This window comes from Mandrillus leucophaeus, unplaced genomic scaffold (assembly GCF_000951045.1).
Source record: "Mandrillus leucophaeus isolate KB7577 unplaced genomic scaffold, Mleu.le_1.0 Scaffold67, whole genome shotgun sequence".
NCBI lineage: Eukaryota > Metazoa > Chordata > Mammalia > Primates > Cercopithecidae > Mandrillus > Mandrillus leucophaeus.
Genome location: NW_012107252.1, coordinates 1698364 through 1713280, shown reverse-complemented (window position 1 = coordinate 1713280; position 14917 = coordinate 1698364). Strand labels below are relative to the sequence as shown.

The 14917-nt window shown below is 40.0% G+C and overlaps 1 protein-coding gene across 1 annotated transcript in view; it reads right to left on the bottom strand.

The window, feature by feature from the left end:
- Positions 1–4497: 4497 nt before the first annotated feature.
- The window catches only part of LOC105555033 (coiled-coil domain-containing protein 30), a 50332-nt gene continuing 39912 nt past the window's right edge, over positions 4498–14917 (bottom strand). The window contains exons 8-9 of the mRNA XM_012001735.1: positions 12505–12659; positions 4498–4672 (exon numbers count right to left, since the gene is read on the bottom strand). Of these exons, the coding sequence (XP_011857125.1) occupies positions 4498–4672; positions 12505–12659 (330 nt within the window). The remainder of the gene's footprint in view (positions 4673–12504; positions 12660–14917) is intronic.

Here is a 14917-nt window from a genome sequence, read left to right as displayed (position 1 = left end):
AAAAAAAAAAAAAAACAAAAAACCGAAACATTGCTTCTGACCAAGAAAATCATTCTACAGTAAGAAAAGTGAAACAATGGCTCATATAATCATATGATTCATTGGTTCTACCATATATCCTGTCATGCAGAAAAACCAATCTGGGAAAAAAAAAAAAAAAACAGTGAAATTACCTATGGAAGACTTAGCTATGATGCTGGCCAGGTGACAACACTTCATAGGTTTGAGGTGCTGTCTTACAAGATTATGTATAAACTTTTAACTGTGATTGATACATGATATTATTTCTCCCCTCGCCAGAATACATGAAAAGGGACCAAGAGATGAAATTGGGAATGGCTTCTTATGCCAATACCCATTAGCAAAATGTGTGCTATTGTATTACTGGTAGTTAACTTTATAATTTTTTCTGTTTTAATTTTTAAAATTTTCATTTCTTTTTTATTTTATTCAGAGCAGAAGACCATGATGTTTTAATTTAAGAAATGAGATCTTGCTATGTTGCCCAGTCTGGAATACAGGGGCTATTCACAGGTGCAATCATAGCATACTGAGCCTTGAACTTCTGGCCACAAGCAATCCTTCTGCCTCAGTCTCCTAAGCAGCTAGTACTACAGGCACATGCTTAATTATAAGTTTCTGCCTTCTAATTAAGCTTTTTCTTTTTTCACTTGAGGTCTCACTCTGTCACTCAGGCTGCAGTGCAGTGACACAAACATAAGTCACTGAAGCCTTGACTTCCTGGGCTCAAGCAATCCTCCCACCTCAGCCTTCCAAGTAGCTAGAGCTGCAGGTGCACACCATCAGGCCCAGCTAATTAAAAAAATTTTTTTTTATAGAGACAGGGTCTTGCTATGTTGCCCAGGCTGGTCTCAAACTCCTGAGCTCAAGCAATCCTCCCACGTCAGCCTCCTAAATCGTTGGGATTATAGTTGTGAGCCACCACATCTGGCCTATAATTAAGTTTTAATGTTATAGTATATCCATGCATGTGGATTGAGACTGAAGTAAAATGAACATCACCCCAAAATAATCATAGATACTGATTGGACTTTGAGTATTCTTTATTTTTATGCAGACAGTGTGCCTTTATATGATTTGTAGTGCATCATATTAAGTGGAAGCATGATATTCTTCTTGTAGTTTAGAAGTTAAGCCACAAGGTAAAAGCATTTGTATGGATGCTGAGTATCCAAAGTGGACTGTGCTAGAACTCAACATGACCCCACTCTTCTAAGCTTTCCCCTGGGCCATGAGCTTGGAAGCCTGAAAACTGCATTTTCCAGACTCCCCTGCTAGCAGGGATCAAGTGTAGTTTCTGCAGATGAGAGGAACTTGCACACAATTTGGAAAGCATAAGGGAAGGAAAAGTAATTTTTCTTGTGTTACTGTGGTATAATACATACATATTTTGATGTTTGTCCTATTTCCTGGCACGCTGCTCCTAAAACTCTTGGAATCTCTGAATGGTAAGTGTCTTTTTGTAAACTAATGAGAAGACTGATGAGCTACCATGCCTGGCTACATACTTTTAAACAACCAGATCTCATGAAGAGCACACTCACTATCAGGAGGACAGCACCAAGCCATTCATGATGGATGCACTCCAATGACCCAAACACCTCCCCTCAGACCCAACCTCCAACAATGGGGATTACATTTCAACATGAGATTTGGAGGGGACAAAGATCCAAGCCGTATCATTCCACCCATGACCCCTCAAATTGCATGTCTTTCTCACACTACAAAATACAATGAACCCCTACAAATAGTCCCCGAAAGTCTTAACTCATTGAGCATCAAGTCCAAAGTCCTAAGTCTCTTCTGAGACTTATCTCCTTCCACTTATGAGCCTGTAAAAATCAAAATAAGTCATTTACTCCCAAGGTACAATGGTAGTACAGGCTTTAGGTAAACATCACAATTCCAAAAGGGAAAAATTAGCCAAAAGGAAGAGTCAGGCCGGGCGCGGTGGCTCAAGCCTGTAATCCCAGCACTTTGGGAGGCCGAGACGGGCGGATCACGAGGTCAGAAGATCAAGACCATCCTGGCTAACATGGTGAAACCTCGTCTCTACTAAAAAATACAAAAAAAATAGCCGGGCGAGGTGGCGGGCGCCTGTAGTCCCAGCTACTCCGGAGGCTGAGGCAGGAGAATGGCGTAAACCCGGGAGGAGCTTGCAATGAGCTGAGATCCGGCCACTGCACTCCAGCCTGGGCGACAGAGCCAGACTCCGTATCAAAAAAAAAAAAGAGTCAATAGGCCCCATGCAAGTCTAAATCTCAGCAAGGCAGTCATTAAATCTTAAAGCTCCAAAATACTCTCCCTTGACTCCATGTCCCACATCCAGGGCACAATGGTGCAATGGGTAGGCTCCCAAGGCCTTCGGCAGCTCTTCTCCTGTGGCTTTGCGGCCGCAGCCCCTGTGGCTGATCTCACTGGTTGGAGTTGGGTGTCTGAGGCTTTCCCAGGTACAGGGTGCAAGCTGCCTGTGGAGCTACCATTCTGGGGTCTGGAGGGCAGTGGCCCACTTCTTATAGCTCCAATAGGCAGTGCCCCAGTGGGGACTCTGTGTGGGGACCCCAACCCCACGTTTCCCCTCAGCATTGCCCTATTAGAACTTCTCTGTGAGGGCTCTGCCCCTGTGGCAGGGTTCTGCCTGGGCACCCAGGCTTTCTCACACATCATCTGAAATCTATGTGGGAGCTGCCAAGCCTCCTTCACTCTTGCAATCTATGTGCCCACAGGTTTAATACCACATGAAAGGCACCAACGCTTATGGTTTGCATCCTCTGGACAGGCAGCCTTAGCTGTGTCTGGGGTCCTTTGAGCCACAGCTGAGCTGTAGTACCCTGCTGGGATTCTTTCTCTGCCACATGGCCAGGCTGCAAATTTGCTGAATTTTTATGCTCTGCTTCCCTTTTGAATAGAAGTTCCAACTTTAAGTCATTCCTTTGCTCCCATATCTGATCATAGGTTGTTACAAGGAGTCAGGCCACATCTTGAATGCTTTGCTGCTTAGAAATTTCTTCTGCCAGAGACCCTAACTCACCACTCTTAAGTTCAAACTTCCACAGATCCTTGGTACATGAACACAATGCAGGATTTCTTTGCTAGGGTATAACACGAGTGATGTTTATTCCAGTTCCCAATAACTTCCTCATTTCCATCTGAGACCTCACTAGGCTGGCCTTTACTGTGTATATTTCTATCAGTATTTTGGTCACAACCATTTAACCAGTCTCTAAGAAGCTACAAATTTTCATCCTCTTTTTTTTTTTTTTTTAGACAGGGTCTTGCTGTGTCACCCGGGCTGTAGTGTAGTGACATGATCATGGCTCACTGCAACCCCGACCTCCCAGCTCAAGTGATCTTCCCACCTCAGCCTCCTGAGTAGCTGGTGCTACAGGTCTGTGCCACCATGTCTGGCTAATTTGTTATTTTTTTGTTGAGACAAGGTCTCACTATGTTGCCCAGGCTGGCCTCGAATTCCTGGCAAGCGCTGGGATTACAGTTGTGAGTCACTGCTCCTGGTCCTCCTGTCGTCTACTGAGCCCTCCAAACTCTTCCAATCTCTGCCTGTTACCCAGATCCAAAGTTGCTTCCACATTTTCAGGTATCTTTTTCAGCAACGCTCTGCTTCTTGGTACCAATTTTCTGCGTCAAGCTGTTCTTGCACTGCTATAAAGAAATACCTGAGACTGGGTAATTTATAAAGAAAAGAAGTTTAGTTGGCTTACAGATATGCAGACTATACAGGAAGCATGGTATTGCCATCTGCTCAGCTTCTGGTGAGGGCCTCAGGAAGCTAACAATCATGGTGGTAGGTGAAATGGGAGCAGACATGTCACATGGCGAGAGTGGGAGCAAGAGAGAGCAGAGAGGTGCCACACACTTTTAAACATCTAGATCTCACAATAAGTCATTATCGTGAGGACAGCATCAAGTCATTTATGAGGGAGCCACCCCCATGACCAAACCACCTCCCCCCAAGCCCCACCTCCAATGATGGGGATTACATTTCAGCATGAGATTTGGGGAGGAGAATCATCCAAACTATATCAGAAGTGAAGTATTGAGAGTGGTACGAGCACAGAAAGAAGAAACAGGTTTGTTTGTCTTTCCCCCCAACAGTTCTCTAGCACTAGCAGATGGATAAAAGGGCAGACAACAGATGAGACATTTGCAGGAGCTTCAGGAGAGTTCCTGAAAATTCTCCACTTTGACGCTGCAGGAGGTGACTTCTCTGTGATTTCTGAATTTCTGGATTTATTGAAAGCTAGCAGCAGTCCTTTCTGACTCTACTCTCCCCTGGTCCCTTCCAACTGTTTTGTAAGCTCTTATTCCTGTTAAATCTCTTCTTGCTTGAAATACCTAGAGTAGATTCTACTTTCCTGACTGAACCCTGACTAAACAATTAAGTTTAGTAAAGTGCTAGGCACTCAGTAAGAATTAGCTGTGACTAATGGGAATAGGAAAACTGAGAAGCATGTCTATTTACTTTCTTACCTCATCATATTTTTTTTTCTCATTTTCCAGTTGTTTAAGTAGGGCCTCTTGTTGCTGAATTCTGGATTGTTGCTGAGAACAGGTCATTTCCAGTAGATTTTCTTTATCTTGTAATGTTCTCATTTGCCTGTGTAACTCATCTATGTTCTGATATAGGAGTTTCCTGAGGGCAATTAATGTACATTAAATCACACTATGAATTGCAAATGAAATTCAGACCTAAAATTTTATGGCATCACAAGGGATTTTTTTTTTTTTGGTTCAATGAAGTAGGGTATGTGTCTATAAGCTAAAGGGACCAACACAGGGAACCTCTTTTGTGACAGAAGCTTTCCTTAGTTCTCTCACTCACTCATCAAAATGACCCTATGAGGAAAAAGTAATTGTCCTTATTTCAGAGATGAGGAAGTTGTGGTACAGAGAACAGTTAAGACAAGGTGGAGGTAGGGCTTGAATCCTGAATCCCATATTCTTTCTTCCTTACTGCTTTACGAGTGGAGCCCTTCATCTTCTGGGTTCAAGGTAATGTTAGTTAAAAGCACTATTGATACTAATAAGCACACATTAACACTGCTATAAATGAATCATAAATGAGCCTGCATTTTATGAGAAAAATTACCATTTTCCAAAAGAGGGCAAAGGAACTCAGAGAATTTTACCCCAAATATGGTATCCTGGTATACTAAATATTTTGAATGAAAGGCCCTTAGAGATCAGCAGATGCTAGAAGAGGTTTTTCCCTTATCTGCATGAAGACTGGACTTACCAAGGAGAATAATTATACCCATTGCCTCCCTGAAATTGCATTATTTATGGATCTTCAGAAAAGAAGATTGAGGAATATAACAACTCCTCCACAGACCTTTTCACAAGACAACGATTATCTCTTAAACTCATTCAAATTCCCAGGAGAATAATTTATGAATTAATTTTTGTCTCCAGGGTCCCTTCATTCTCCCTAATGAGTTACTGTCCTTTGGAATTGTCTACATTCCTCATCTGCCTCTGCCCTGGAAACGGGTATATAAGCTTCTGCAACACACTCAGCTATTGAGTCATCACACTTGATTTTCCCCACCCCACGTTAATAAAATTGTGTTTGCTTTTTCTCCTATTAATCTGCCTTTTTTCAGTTGGCTTTTCAGAAAACCTTCAGAAGGGGAAGGGAAATTTTCCCTTCACCCCTACAAGGGCCATTAGCACTTTGCTCTTTCAGTCTCATTATGAAACTGGCCCAAATGTCCCATAGAAATTACATTTATAGTTTTTCGAACAAATGTAGAAATGTACCCTCCCAGTCTTAAAACTTGAAATTTATATCTGAGTTCCTCCCTCAGGAGATTGACCCTCAGGCAAGAAACTAAAATTCACCAGATCATAGCATCCAGAAAATGAGATGCCTCATTCCTTATGATTGGTTCCTTACCCCTCACTAATTCCTGTTTTACATTCCTTCCCTGCTATAACCCCCCAAATTTTAGTTGGTCGGGGAGATAGATTTGAGACTGATCTCCCATTCTCCTCAACTGTGGCACCCTAATAAAGCCTTCTTCCCTGGCAATATTCATTGCACTTCTCTGGCAATAGTCATTGCACTAAGCAATGGGACCTAGACCAAACCCTTGGCATTTCAGGAATAGAGTACAGTTTGTGGAAAGACTTTTCTGAGGATTTCAGACCGAGGTTCTCTGGACTTAGGAGATTCATCTCGAAGACTGTGATGATGACAATGAAATAGTACTGGTGGGCAAAAGTCTCACCTGCATGCTAGGGCAGTAAAATACTGACATTAGACAAATAAGTTCGCTTTCTCTAACTTCAGTATTCTGAGAAATCAACAGGTTATTGGGGGATGATTATATTTGAGACATGGGCTCACATCTCTCCACCTCTAGTTCTTCTCCTTACGTTTCTTGGAAATAAGTGCAGACTCTCCAAGGACTGCTATAGCTAATTTTCTACCTTTCACATCCACTTCTACAGCAATATCCTCTCTTTCATCTCTCTTTCATCTAATTAACTGTATACCTGCTATTATGGCCTACTTCTTTTTGGTTACACTCTCAATTTCCGAACTAAGAAAGAAGCCTTGGAACTAAAAGAGAAGTTTTGATCCACTGAAACTAAAAACACTTGAGTTATTGGCAGTAAAATTTGAGACCTGAAAACTAGAATCGGAAAGTAGGAAGTTGGCTGGACATGGTGGCTCACACCTATAATCCCAGCACTTTGGGAGGCCAAGGTGGGAGGATCGCTGGAGCCCAAAAGTTCAAGAGCAGCCTGGGCAACATAGTGAGAACTTGTCTCTATAAAAAAGTTTTTTTAAAATTAGACAGGCATGGTGGCATGCGCCTGTAGTCCCAGCTGCTCTGGAGGCTGAGGTGGGAGAAGTGCTTGAGCCTGGGAGGTCAAGGTTGCGGTGAACTTTGATCACACAACTGCACTGCAGCCTGGGTGACAGAGTGAGACCCCCATCTCTACAAAAAGAGAAAAAGCAAAGTAGGAAGTCAAAATTAAAAGAGTAACCCATGAATATGTGAGAAGTTAATTGATACAGAGTTTGAAAAATAAAAGACTAACAAACCAGGTCTGCCAATGAATAAAATTAAGAAATTGGTGTATGGATAAGACTCCCTGCATTCTCTGTAGCCTGAGCCTCTTTTAGTAGTCAGAGTGTTCTTTCTAAATTGCAAACTAATCATACTACTTCCTCTGCTCAAAATCCTATAGTGGCTCCCCATTACTCTTATTTTTATATATATATTTTCTGTTCTTTGATTCAGGAACCCCATTACTCTTAAGGTAAACTCCAAACTGTTCACCATGGCTTGATAGGTTCTGCATGAGAAATGGGCACTGTGGCTCACAAGAGCTGGGCACTGTGGCTCGTGAGGATCTGTAGCACTATGGCTCACACCTCCTAACACTGTGGGAGTCTGAGACTGGAGGATCACCTGAGGCCAGGAGTTCTAAAACAACCTGAGCAACATAGGGAGATCCTGTCCCTAATTTTTTTTTTTAATTAGCTGGGCATGTTGGGCATGCCTATAGTCCTAGCTACTCAGTAGGTGGAGGCAGGAGGATCACCTGAGCTCAGGAGTTCAGGGCTGCAGTGACTCATGATTGTGCCACTGTATTCCAGCCTGAGCAACAGAGCAAGATCCCTGACTCTAAAATAACAAACAAACAAAAAATCTAAGGTTCTGCATGAGCTAGGCCTACCTCACCTTCCTCATCTCATTTTCTCACCACTGTCCCTAACCTTATTTTCGTTCAGCCAATGAACTTTTTCACTTCCTCAAAGTCGTCCTCCACACTATTCTCTATTTAGCTTCTTGATACCAACTACTTCATTCTCAGCTTAAATCACTTTCTTTGAGGAAGTCTTTCTTAAGCTCCCTCACTCCATAGGTATCCGTGTTATGTACTATCATGGCAACCTAAACCTCCTTTAGTATAACACTTACCACACTTCATCATACTTCATTGCAGTTGCAAAGTCTTACGTATAAAGATATTTATTATAGCTTTATAATAGCAAAAAAGTCTAAAAGATATAAGTGTTACATAAAGTATGATATATCTATGTAACAGAATGTCACACAACTGTTTAAACTGATATTATGAAACCATAAATCAATAAGAAAAAGAGAGATGGAAAAGTCTAAATATTTGGGATAAACAACACACTTCTAAATAATACATGAGTCAAAGAGGAGGTCTCAATAAATTAAAAATATTTTAAACTAAATGAAAATGAAATACAACTTACAAAATTTATAGGATACAACATAGCAGAAAAGTTGTAGTATTACATGCATATATTATAAAGGAAGAAAAATCTAAAATCAGTAATCTAAGCTTTCACCTTAGGAAACTAGAGAAAGAAGAACATTATAAGCCTAAAGCAAATAAATAGTAAAAATGAGAGTATTAGTCAATGGGATTGAAAACAATAAACAATAGAGAAAAATAAATAAAACCAAAAGTTTGTTCTTTGAAAAGATGAATAAAATAGATAAACCTCTAGCCAGGCTAACTAATAAATAGAGAAGACAAATATTAATAATATAAAAAATGTGGCCAGGCACAATGGCTCACATATATAATCCTAGCACTTTGGGAGGGTGAGGCAGGAGTATCACTTGAATGCAGGAACTTGAGACCAGCCTGGGCAACACAGCAAAGCCCCATCTCTATTTTATAAATAAAACATTAAAAAAAAAATCAAAATGAAAGAGGGGCCACCACTACTAACTCCATGGACATTAAAAGGATAATAAAGGAATATTATGAACAACTCTGCCTACAAATATGATAACTTACATTATATGGACTGATTCTTTGAAAGACACAAACTACGAAAACTCACACAAGAAGAAACAGATAATCCAAGTTGGCCTATATCTGTTAAAGAAATTGAATCAGTAATTAATTACCTTCCAAAAAATAAAGTGCTAGGCCCAGATGATTTTATGGTGAATTCTACCAAACATTTAAGAAAGAAATGGTACCAATTCTCTGTAATCTCTTCCAAAAAAAATTGAAGGAGAGGGGACACTTCCTAAGTAATTTTTTGAGACAAACATTACCCTAATACCAAAACCAGATAAGATACTATGTGATAGGAAAACCACAGACCAATACCTTCATGAACAGGTTCAAACTCAGTGTGGTCTGTTAAGTTCTACATGACCTAAGTCTAGCTTACCTTTCTAGCCTCATTTTCTTGCCACTTTCCTTGTCTCTAAACATTTTGTTCTGGCCAAATGAACTTTTTTCATCTTACTGAGAAGATTATGATGATAATGACGACAATAGTAACAACAATAACATTCAATATTACAATAACAACAACACTTTTTTTTTTTTGAGATGGAGTCTCGCCTGTTTAGCCTGCTCTGTTGCCCAGGTTGGAGTGCAGTAGCACGATCTTGGCTCACTGCAACCTCCACCTCCGGGGTTTAAGCAATTTTCTTGCCTCAGCCTCCCGAGTAGCTGGGGTTAACACGTGTCTGCCACCATGCTTGGCTAATTTTTGTATTTTTAGTAAAGATGGGGGTTCACCATGTTGGCCAGGCTGGTCTCAAACTCCTGACCTCAAGTGATCCACCCTCCTCAGCCTCCTAACGTGCTGGGATTACAGATGTGAGCCACTGATGCCAGGCCTAATTTAAATTAAATAAAATTAACTATAATTTAACAAATATATTTTTAATAGAGTAGCTTTGTAACATTTTGACTTGTCTAGTTTCCCAGAATTCCTTCTGTGTAAGTTTCTGGTTATAGTGGGCCACAGGAGATAATATTTGTGCAAGATTTAGAGAACAGAATTGAAACATTTTGGTTTTTCCAGGTAGAAGATTGGAGCAGGCACTTTTATAGTTTATAAACACTGCTAGATATCTGCTGCTCACCTTGGCATGATGCAACAGCCAGGCCTACAACTGCTCCACCTTCCCTTGAATCCTCCTTCACTTTTCCATCTCCTGGGCCAGATGTCTATTTAGCTCCTTGATGAAGGGTGCCAGTTTCTCCTGTAGGATACCTACACTTTATCAAGGTTAGAGGCAGCAAGAACTGACATGGGTTCCAGTCCATCTTCATAGTTTCCACCTTGTTGCTCTCCCACTTTACATTCAGCTTCACTTCCTGATTGCTTGCCCTGCAGACTTCGAGCTCTAGCATAAGATGCAAAGATGACAGCCATATAGACTGCATAACCAGTACCCACAAGTGCATAAGACCAAGTCCCTGTAGTAAGGCTTTTATTAAATACATATTCCTAATGGTTCTATTTCCTCGGAGAAGTGCTTATTATTTATCAGGATATATATTATGTCACTGAAATAGAAGAAACTGGGAAAAATCTAAATGTTCAACAATAAAGGATTTATTAAATAAATTGTGACATATCATTAAAATAATATTCTAGAAGAAAATTTAATGTCAGATAAACAGATCATATATTTTAAGTGAAAAAGTAGGTTACAATCTAACTATTTAAATGAGGGTTACTTTCTTCTAGATTATGAAACAATATACACTATAGAGTCCCCTTTTGGTAGAAGAATTTCCCTATATATTTTATTTGCCTACACTTAGTTCAAATAGTGCATACATATTTCTTCTTAGCAAATCTTCACAAAAGATGTATAGAACTGGCATTACAATTCCCACTTTAGAGATAAGGACACTAAGCAAGAACAAACATCAAATTTATGGTGAAACTAAGGTGGAAGAATGCTGAAGTCATTGATGCTTTAATGAAAAGTTTAAAGAGACAATAGCCCAAAGAAATCAGCAGTTTACTAATGGATAAGTCATTTTAAGAAGGGATGAGATGATGTTGAAGATGAGGCCCACAGTGGCAGACCATCCACACCAATTTACAAGGAAAAAAAATTTTTTGTACCCTAATCAAAGACTGATGATTAGCAGCAGAAATACTAGCCAATATCATAGATATCTCAAATGATTAGCAGCAGAAATACTAGCCAATGTCATAGATATCTCAATTGATTCAGCTTACCACAATTCTGACAGAGAAATTAAAGTTTAGCAAACTTTCCACTTGATGGGTGCCAAAACTGTTGCATTCAGATTAGCTACAGACAGGAGCAAAGCTTTCCATGGGAATTTTACACAATGGGGATGAAGATCCTGAAGCATTTCTTTGAAGAATTATAACAGGAGAAGAAACATGACTTTACCAATATGATACTGAAGACAAAGCACAATCAAAGAAATGGCTACCAAGAGGAGGAAGCAGTCCAGTCACAGCAAAAGTGGACCAGTCAAGAGCAGAGGTCATGCCAACAGTTTTTGTGATGCTCAAAGGATTTTGCTTATTGACTTTCTAGAAAGCCAAATGATAACCTGCTTATTATGATAGTGTTTTGAGAAAGGTAGCCAAAGCTTTATTTTAAAAAATGCCTGGGAAAGCTTCACCAGAGTCCTTCTCTACCATGACAATGCTCCTGCGCATTCCCCTCATCAAATAAGGGCAATTTTCCAAGAGTTTTGATGGGAAATTATTAGGCATCCACCTTACAGTCCTGATTTGGCTCCTTCTGACTTCTTTTTGTTTCCCAATCTTAAAAAATATGTAAAGGGCACCCATTTCTCTTTGGTTAATAATGTGCAAAAGACTGCAATGACAGGGTTAAACTCCTAGGATTCTCACTCAGTTCTTTAGGGATGGACTAAATGGTGTGCATTATCACTTACAAAAGTGCCTTCACCTCGACGGAGCTTATGTTGAGAAATAAAGTTGTTTTTTGAGACAGGGTCTCATTCTGCAACCCAGTCTGGAGTGCAGTATTTCAATCATGGCTCACTTGGAGACTCAAACTCCTGGGCTCAAGTGATCCTCCTGCCTCAGCCTCCTGAGTAGCTGGGATTACAGAAGTGCACTGTCATGACTGGATAATTATTATTATTATTATTATTATTATTATTATTATTTTGGTAGAGATGAGGACTCACTATGTTGCTCAGGCTGGTCTCAAACTCCTGGGATCAACATCCCAAAGTGCTGGGATTACAGGTGTGAGCCACTGCACCTGGCCAATATATTTTTTATTTTATCTTTCAATTCAGTTGTTCCACAAACTCTCTGAAGTTCCCTTGTACAAAATATCAACTTCATTGTAGTTTGAATTTTGTCAGACTATGTGTCAGAGCAAATTCCACAGTATTTCATAGGCAAGTCAGTCAAGAATATTTACTGTTACCACTAGGTGTGTCCCAGAACCAGAAGAAATAATCTCTGCCTTTAAAAATCTCACACTCTAGCGCCAGAGATAAACTAGAAAATAAACAATTAGAATACAGTGTGGTAAGTGCAATACATCAGGAATTGTGTATGGCTGAGTTTACTTCAGTGGGGACAGAGCAGAAATACTCTCTGATATTCTGTTAGAGTAAATTGATATTGCTGTTAACTCAGTCATGGCTAAACCCACAGGAAACTGAGATCTCTGCTCCTCTTACCTCTTCTGTTGTTCTTCTTGATATTGTTGCTTTACTTTAGCTTCATTTTCTGTTGCTTCTTTTATCTTTTCCTCTAGCTGCTGCTTCTCTGAAATACAAGTGTCTGTGAGACAGACTTTATGAGCATGTTCTAATTTCCGCTGCAGGTCCAAAATCTTGAATGAAAAAAAGTTTACAAGTAAAGCATTAAGAAGAGTGTGATCTTTTTTCAAATTAGGGGAATAACACATAAATAGTAAACATAGCAGTGCTAACATATTAATCTGACCTGAAGTAAAAAGAGTAGCTAGATTTAATTTTAAAATAAATTGTTTAATTTTTGCAGTATGTAATGCATTCATATAATTCAATGTGTGTGTATAAAAGAAGCTACAGGCCAGACATGCTGGTTCATGCCTGTAATCCCAGAACTGTGGGAGGCCAAGCTGGGTGAATCACTTAAGCTTCAGGAGTTCGAGATCACCCTGGGCAACATGGTAAAACCCCATATCTACAAAAAAATACAAAAATTAGCCGGGCATGGTGGTGAGTACCTGCAGTCTCAGCTACTCAGGAGGCTGAGGTGGCGGAAATCACCTGAGCCCAGGGAAGCTGAGGCTACAGTGAGCCAATGATTGTGCCACTGCACTCCAGCCTGGGTGACAGAGTGACAGAGTGAGACCCAGTCTCAAAAAAAAAGAAGCTATATAGTGAAAAGTCTCCTTCCCATCCCTGTCCTACTTCCTCCAAATTTTCCTCCACCGAATAGGCAACCGTGGTTTTTAATTTCTTATGTACCCCTCCAGAGATTTATTTATGCATATATAAACATATACTACATAGTTATCCCCCATACATATAAATTTTACACAAACGATGAATACTATACCATATATAATTAGGCACCTTACTTTTTTATAGCAATACACATTTGGTCATTTTTCCATATTATATGCACATATTGAGTTGTCTTCTGTTTCATAGTTGCATACCACTCCACTGTAAGGGTATACCATAACTTATTTAACCAGTGCCCTACTGGTGAACATTTAAGCTGATTCCAATCTTTTGCTATTATAAACAATACTATTACAAACAATGTCTGCAGATTAAATTATGAGGTGTAGATTTACTAGGGCAAAGGTTATGAGCATTTGCTTGTTTGATAGATGATGCCAAACTGCCTTCAGAGGTATTAGACCAATTTATACTCCCAACAGCATTGTGTGAGTGCACCTAGTTTCTCCACAGTGTGGCTAGATTCATGAATAACACTGCAAAACAAAATAGAAGTCTCTTACAAACCAAGCACCTATTAGCATATTGCTTAGCATCAATAGGTTTTTTAATGCTCTGGCAGAACTAAAAATATGATTTATGAATTTGAAAGAGAGACCCTATATTTTAGAGTTTATATGCTAGATTTAACATATCATTTAAAAACATTTTTTTCTTGCCTTTTTCATGTAGCAGCAAAAAAACCCCACTTTTTAAAAAAATAAATTTCCTTTACACTTAGTTACTTATTTTTATAAACCCTTGTGTCACCTTAAATTGTGCCTGGTACATAGTAGGTGCTCAATAAATATTTGTTGAATGAATAGATTTCAGCAGGATAGCTATTATCCCTCTAACGTATTTCTGACCCAACAAGGAATCCTTTAGAATGGCTTGGCATCACATTCCCCATAAATATTCTGTGAATGCCAGTGGGTGGCACTCGTTTTCTAAGAGAGGGGCTTTCTGCATCAATCCCAAGCCCCTGCACCTAGGTCTCTGCACAGCCCACACAGCATGAGAGAGGAGAAGATGCAGAATGATTCAAGGGGAATGGCAGTAGGCAGCCAGCCATCTGAGGCCAGTTCAAGTTCCTTGGAACTGTTCTATTTAGTTCTGTCTAGGGAGAATTCTTACTTAAGGAATTCAGTACTAATTCCACAGACAAAAGCATCCCCGCACTGGCTTCTCTGCCAAGGATACATCCAAACTTCTGAACCTGCCACATAATTTAAGAAAGGGAACATTTCCAATACTTTTGAAGCCCATTCTGTGACCCTCTTTGATTATCCCTCTTCCCTCCCCACCAGAGAAAACCAATATCCTGAATTTTGTGTTAATCACATCCTTGCTGTTTCTTTTTAATAATCTCTCTCTATATATATATGTGAGTTTTTTTTTTTTTTTGGATGGGGTGTTGCTATATCACCCAGGTGATCCTCCTGCCTTAGCCTCCAGAGTAGCTGGTACCACATGCATGCACCACTATGCCCAGCTAACTTATTTATTTTTGTAGAGATAGGGTCTCACTATGTTGCTCAGGCTGGTCTTGGACTTTGGGCTCAACTGATGCTCCCATCTCATCGTCCCAAAGTGCTGGGATTACAAGTATGAGCCACCATGCTAATAGTCCTTCCTTCCTTCCCTCCCTCCCTCC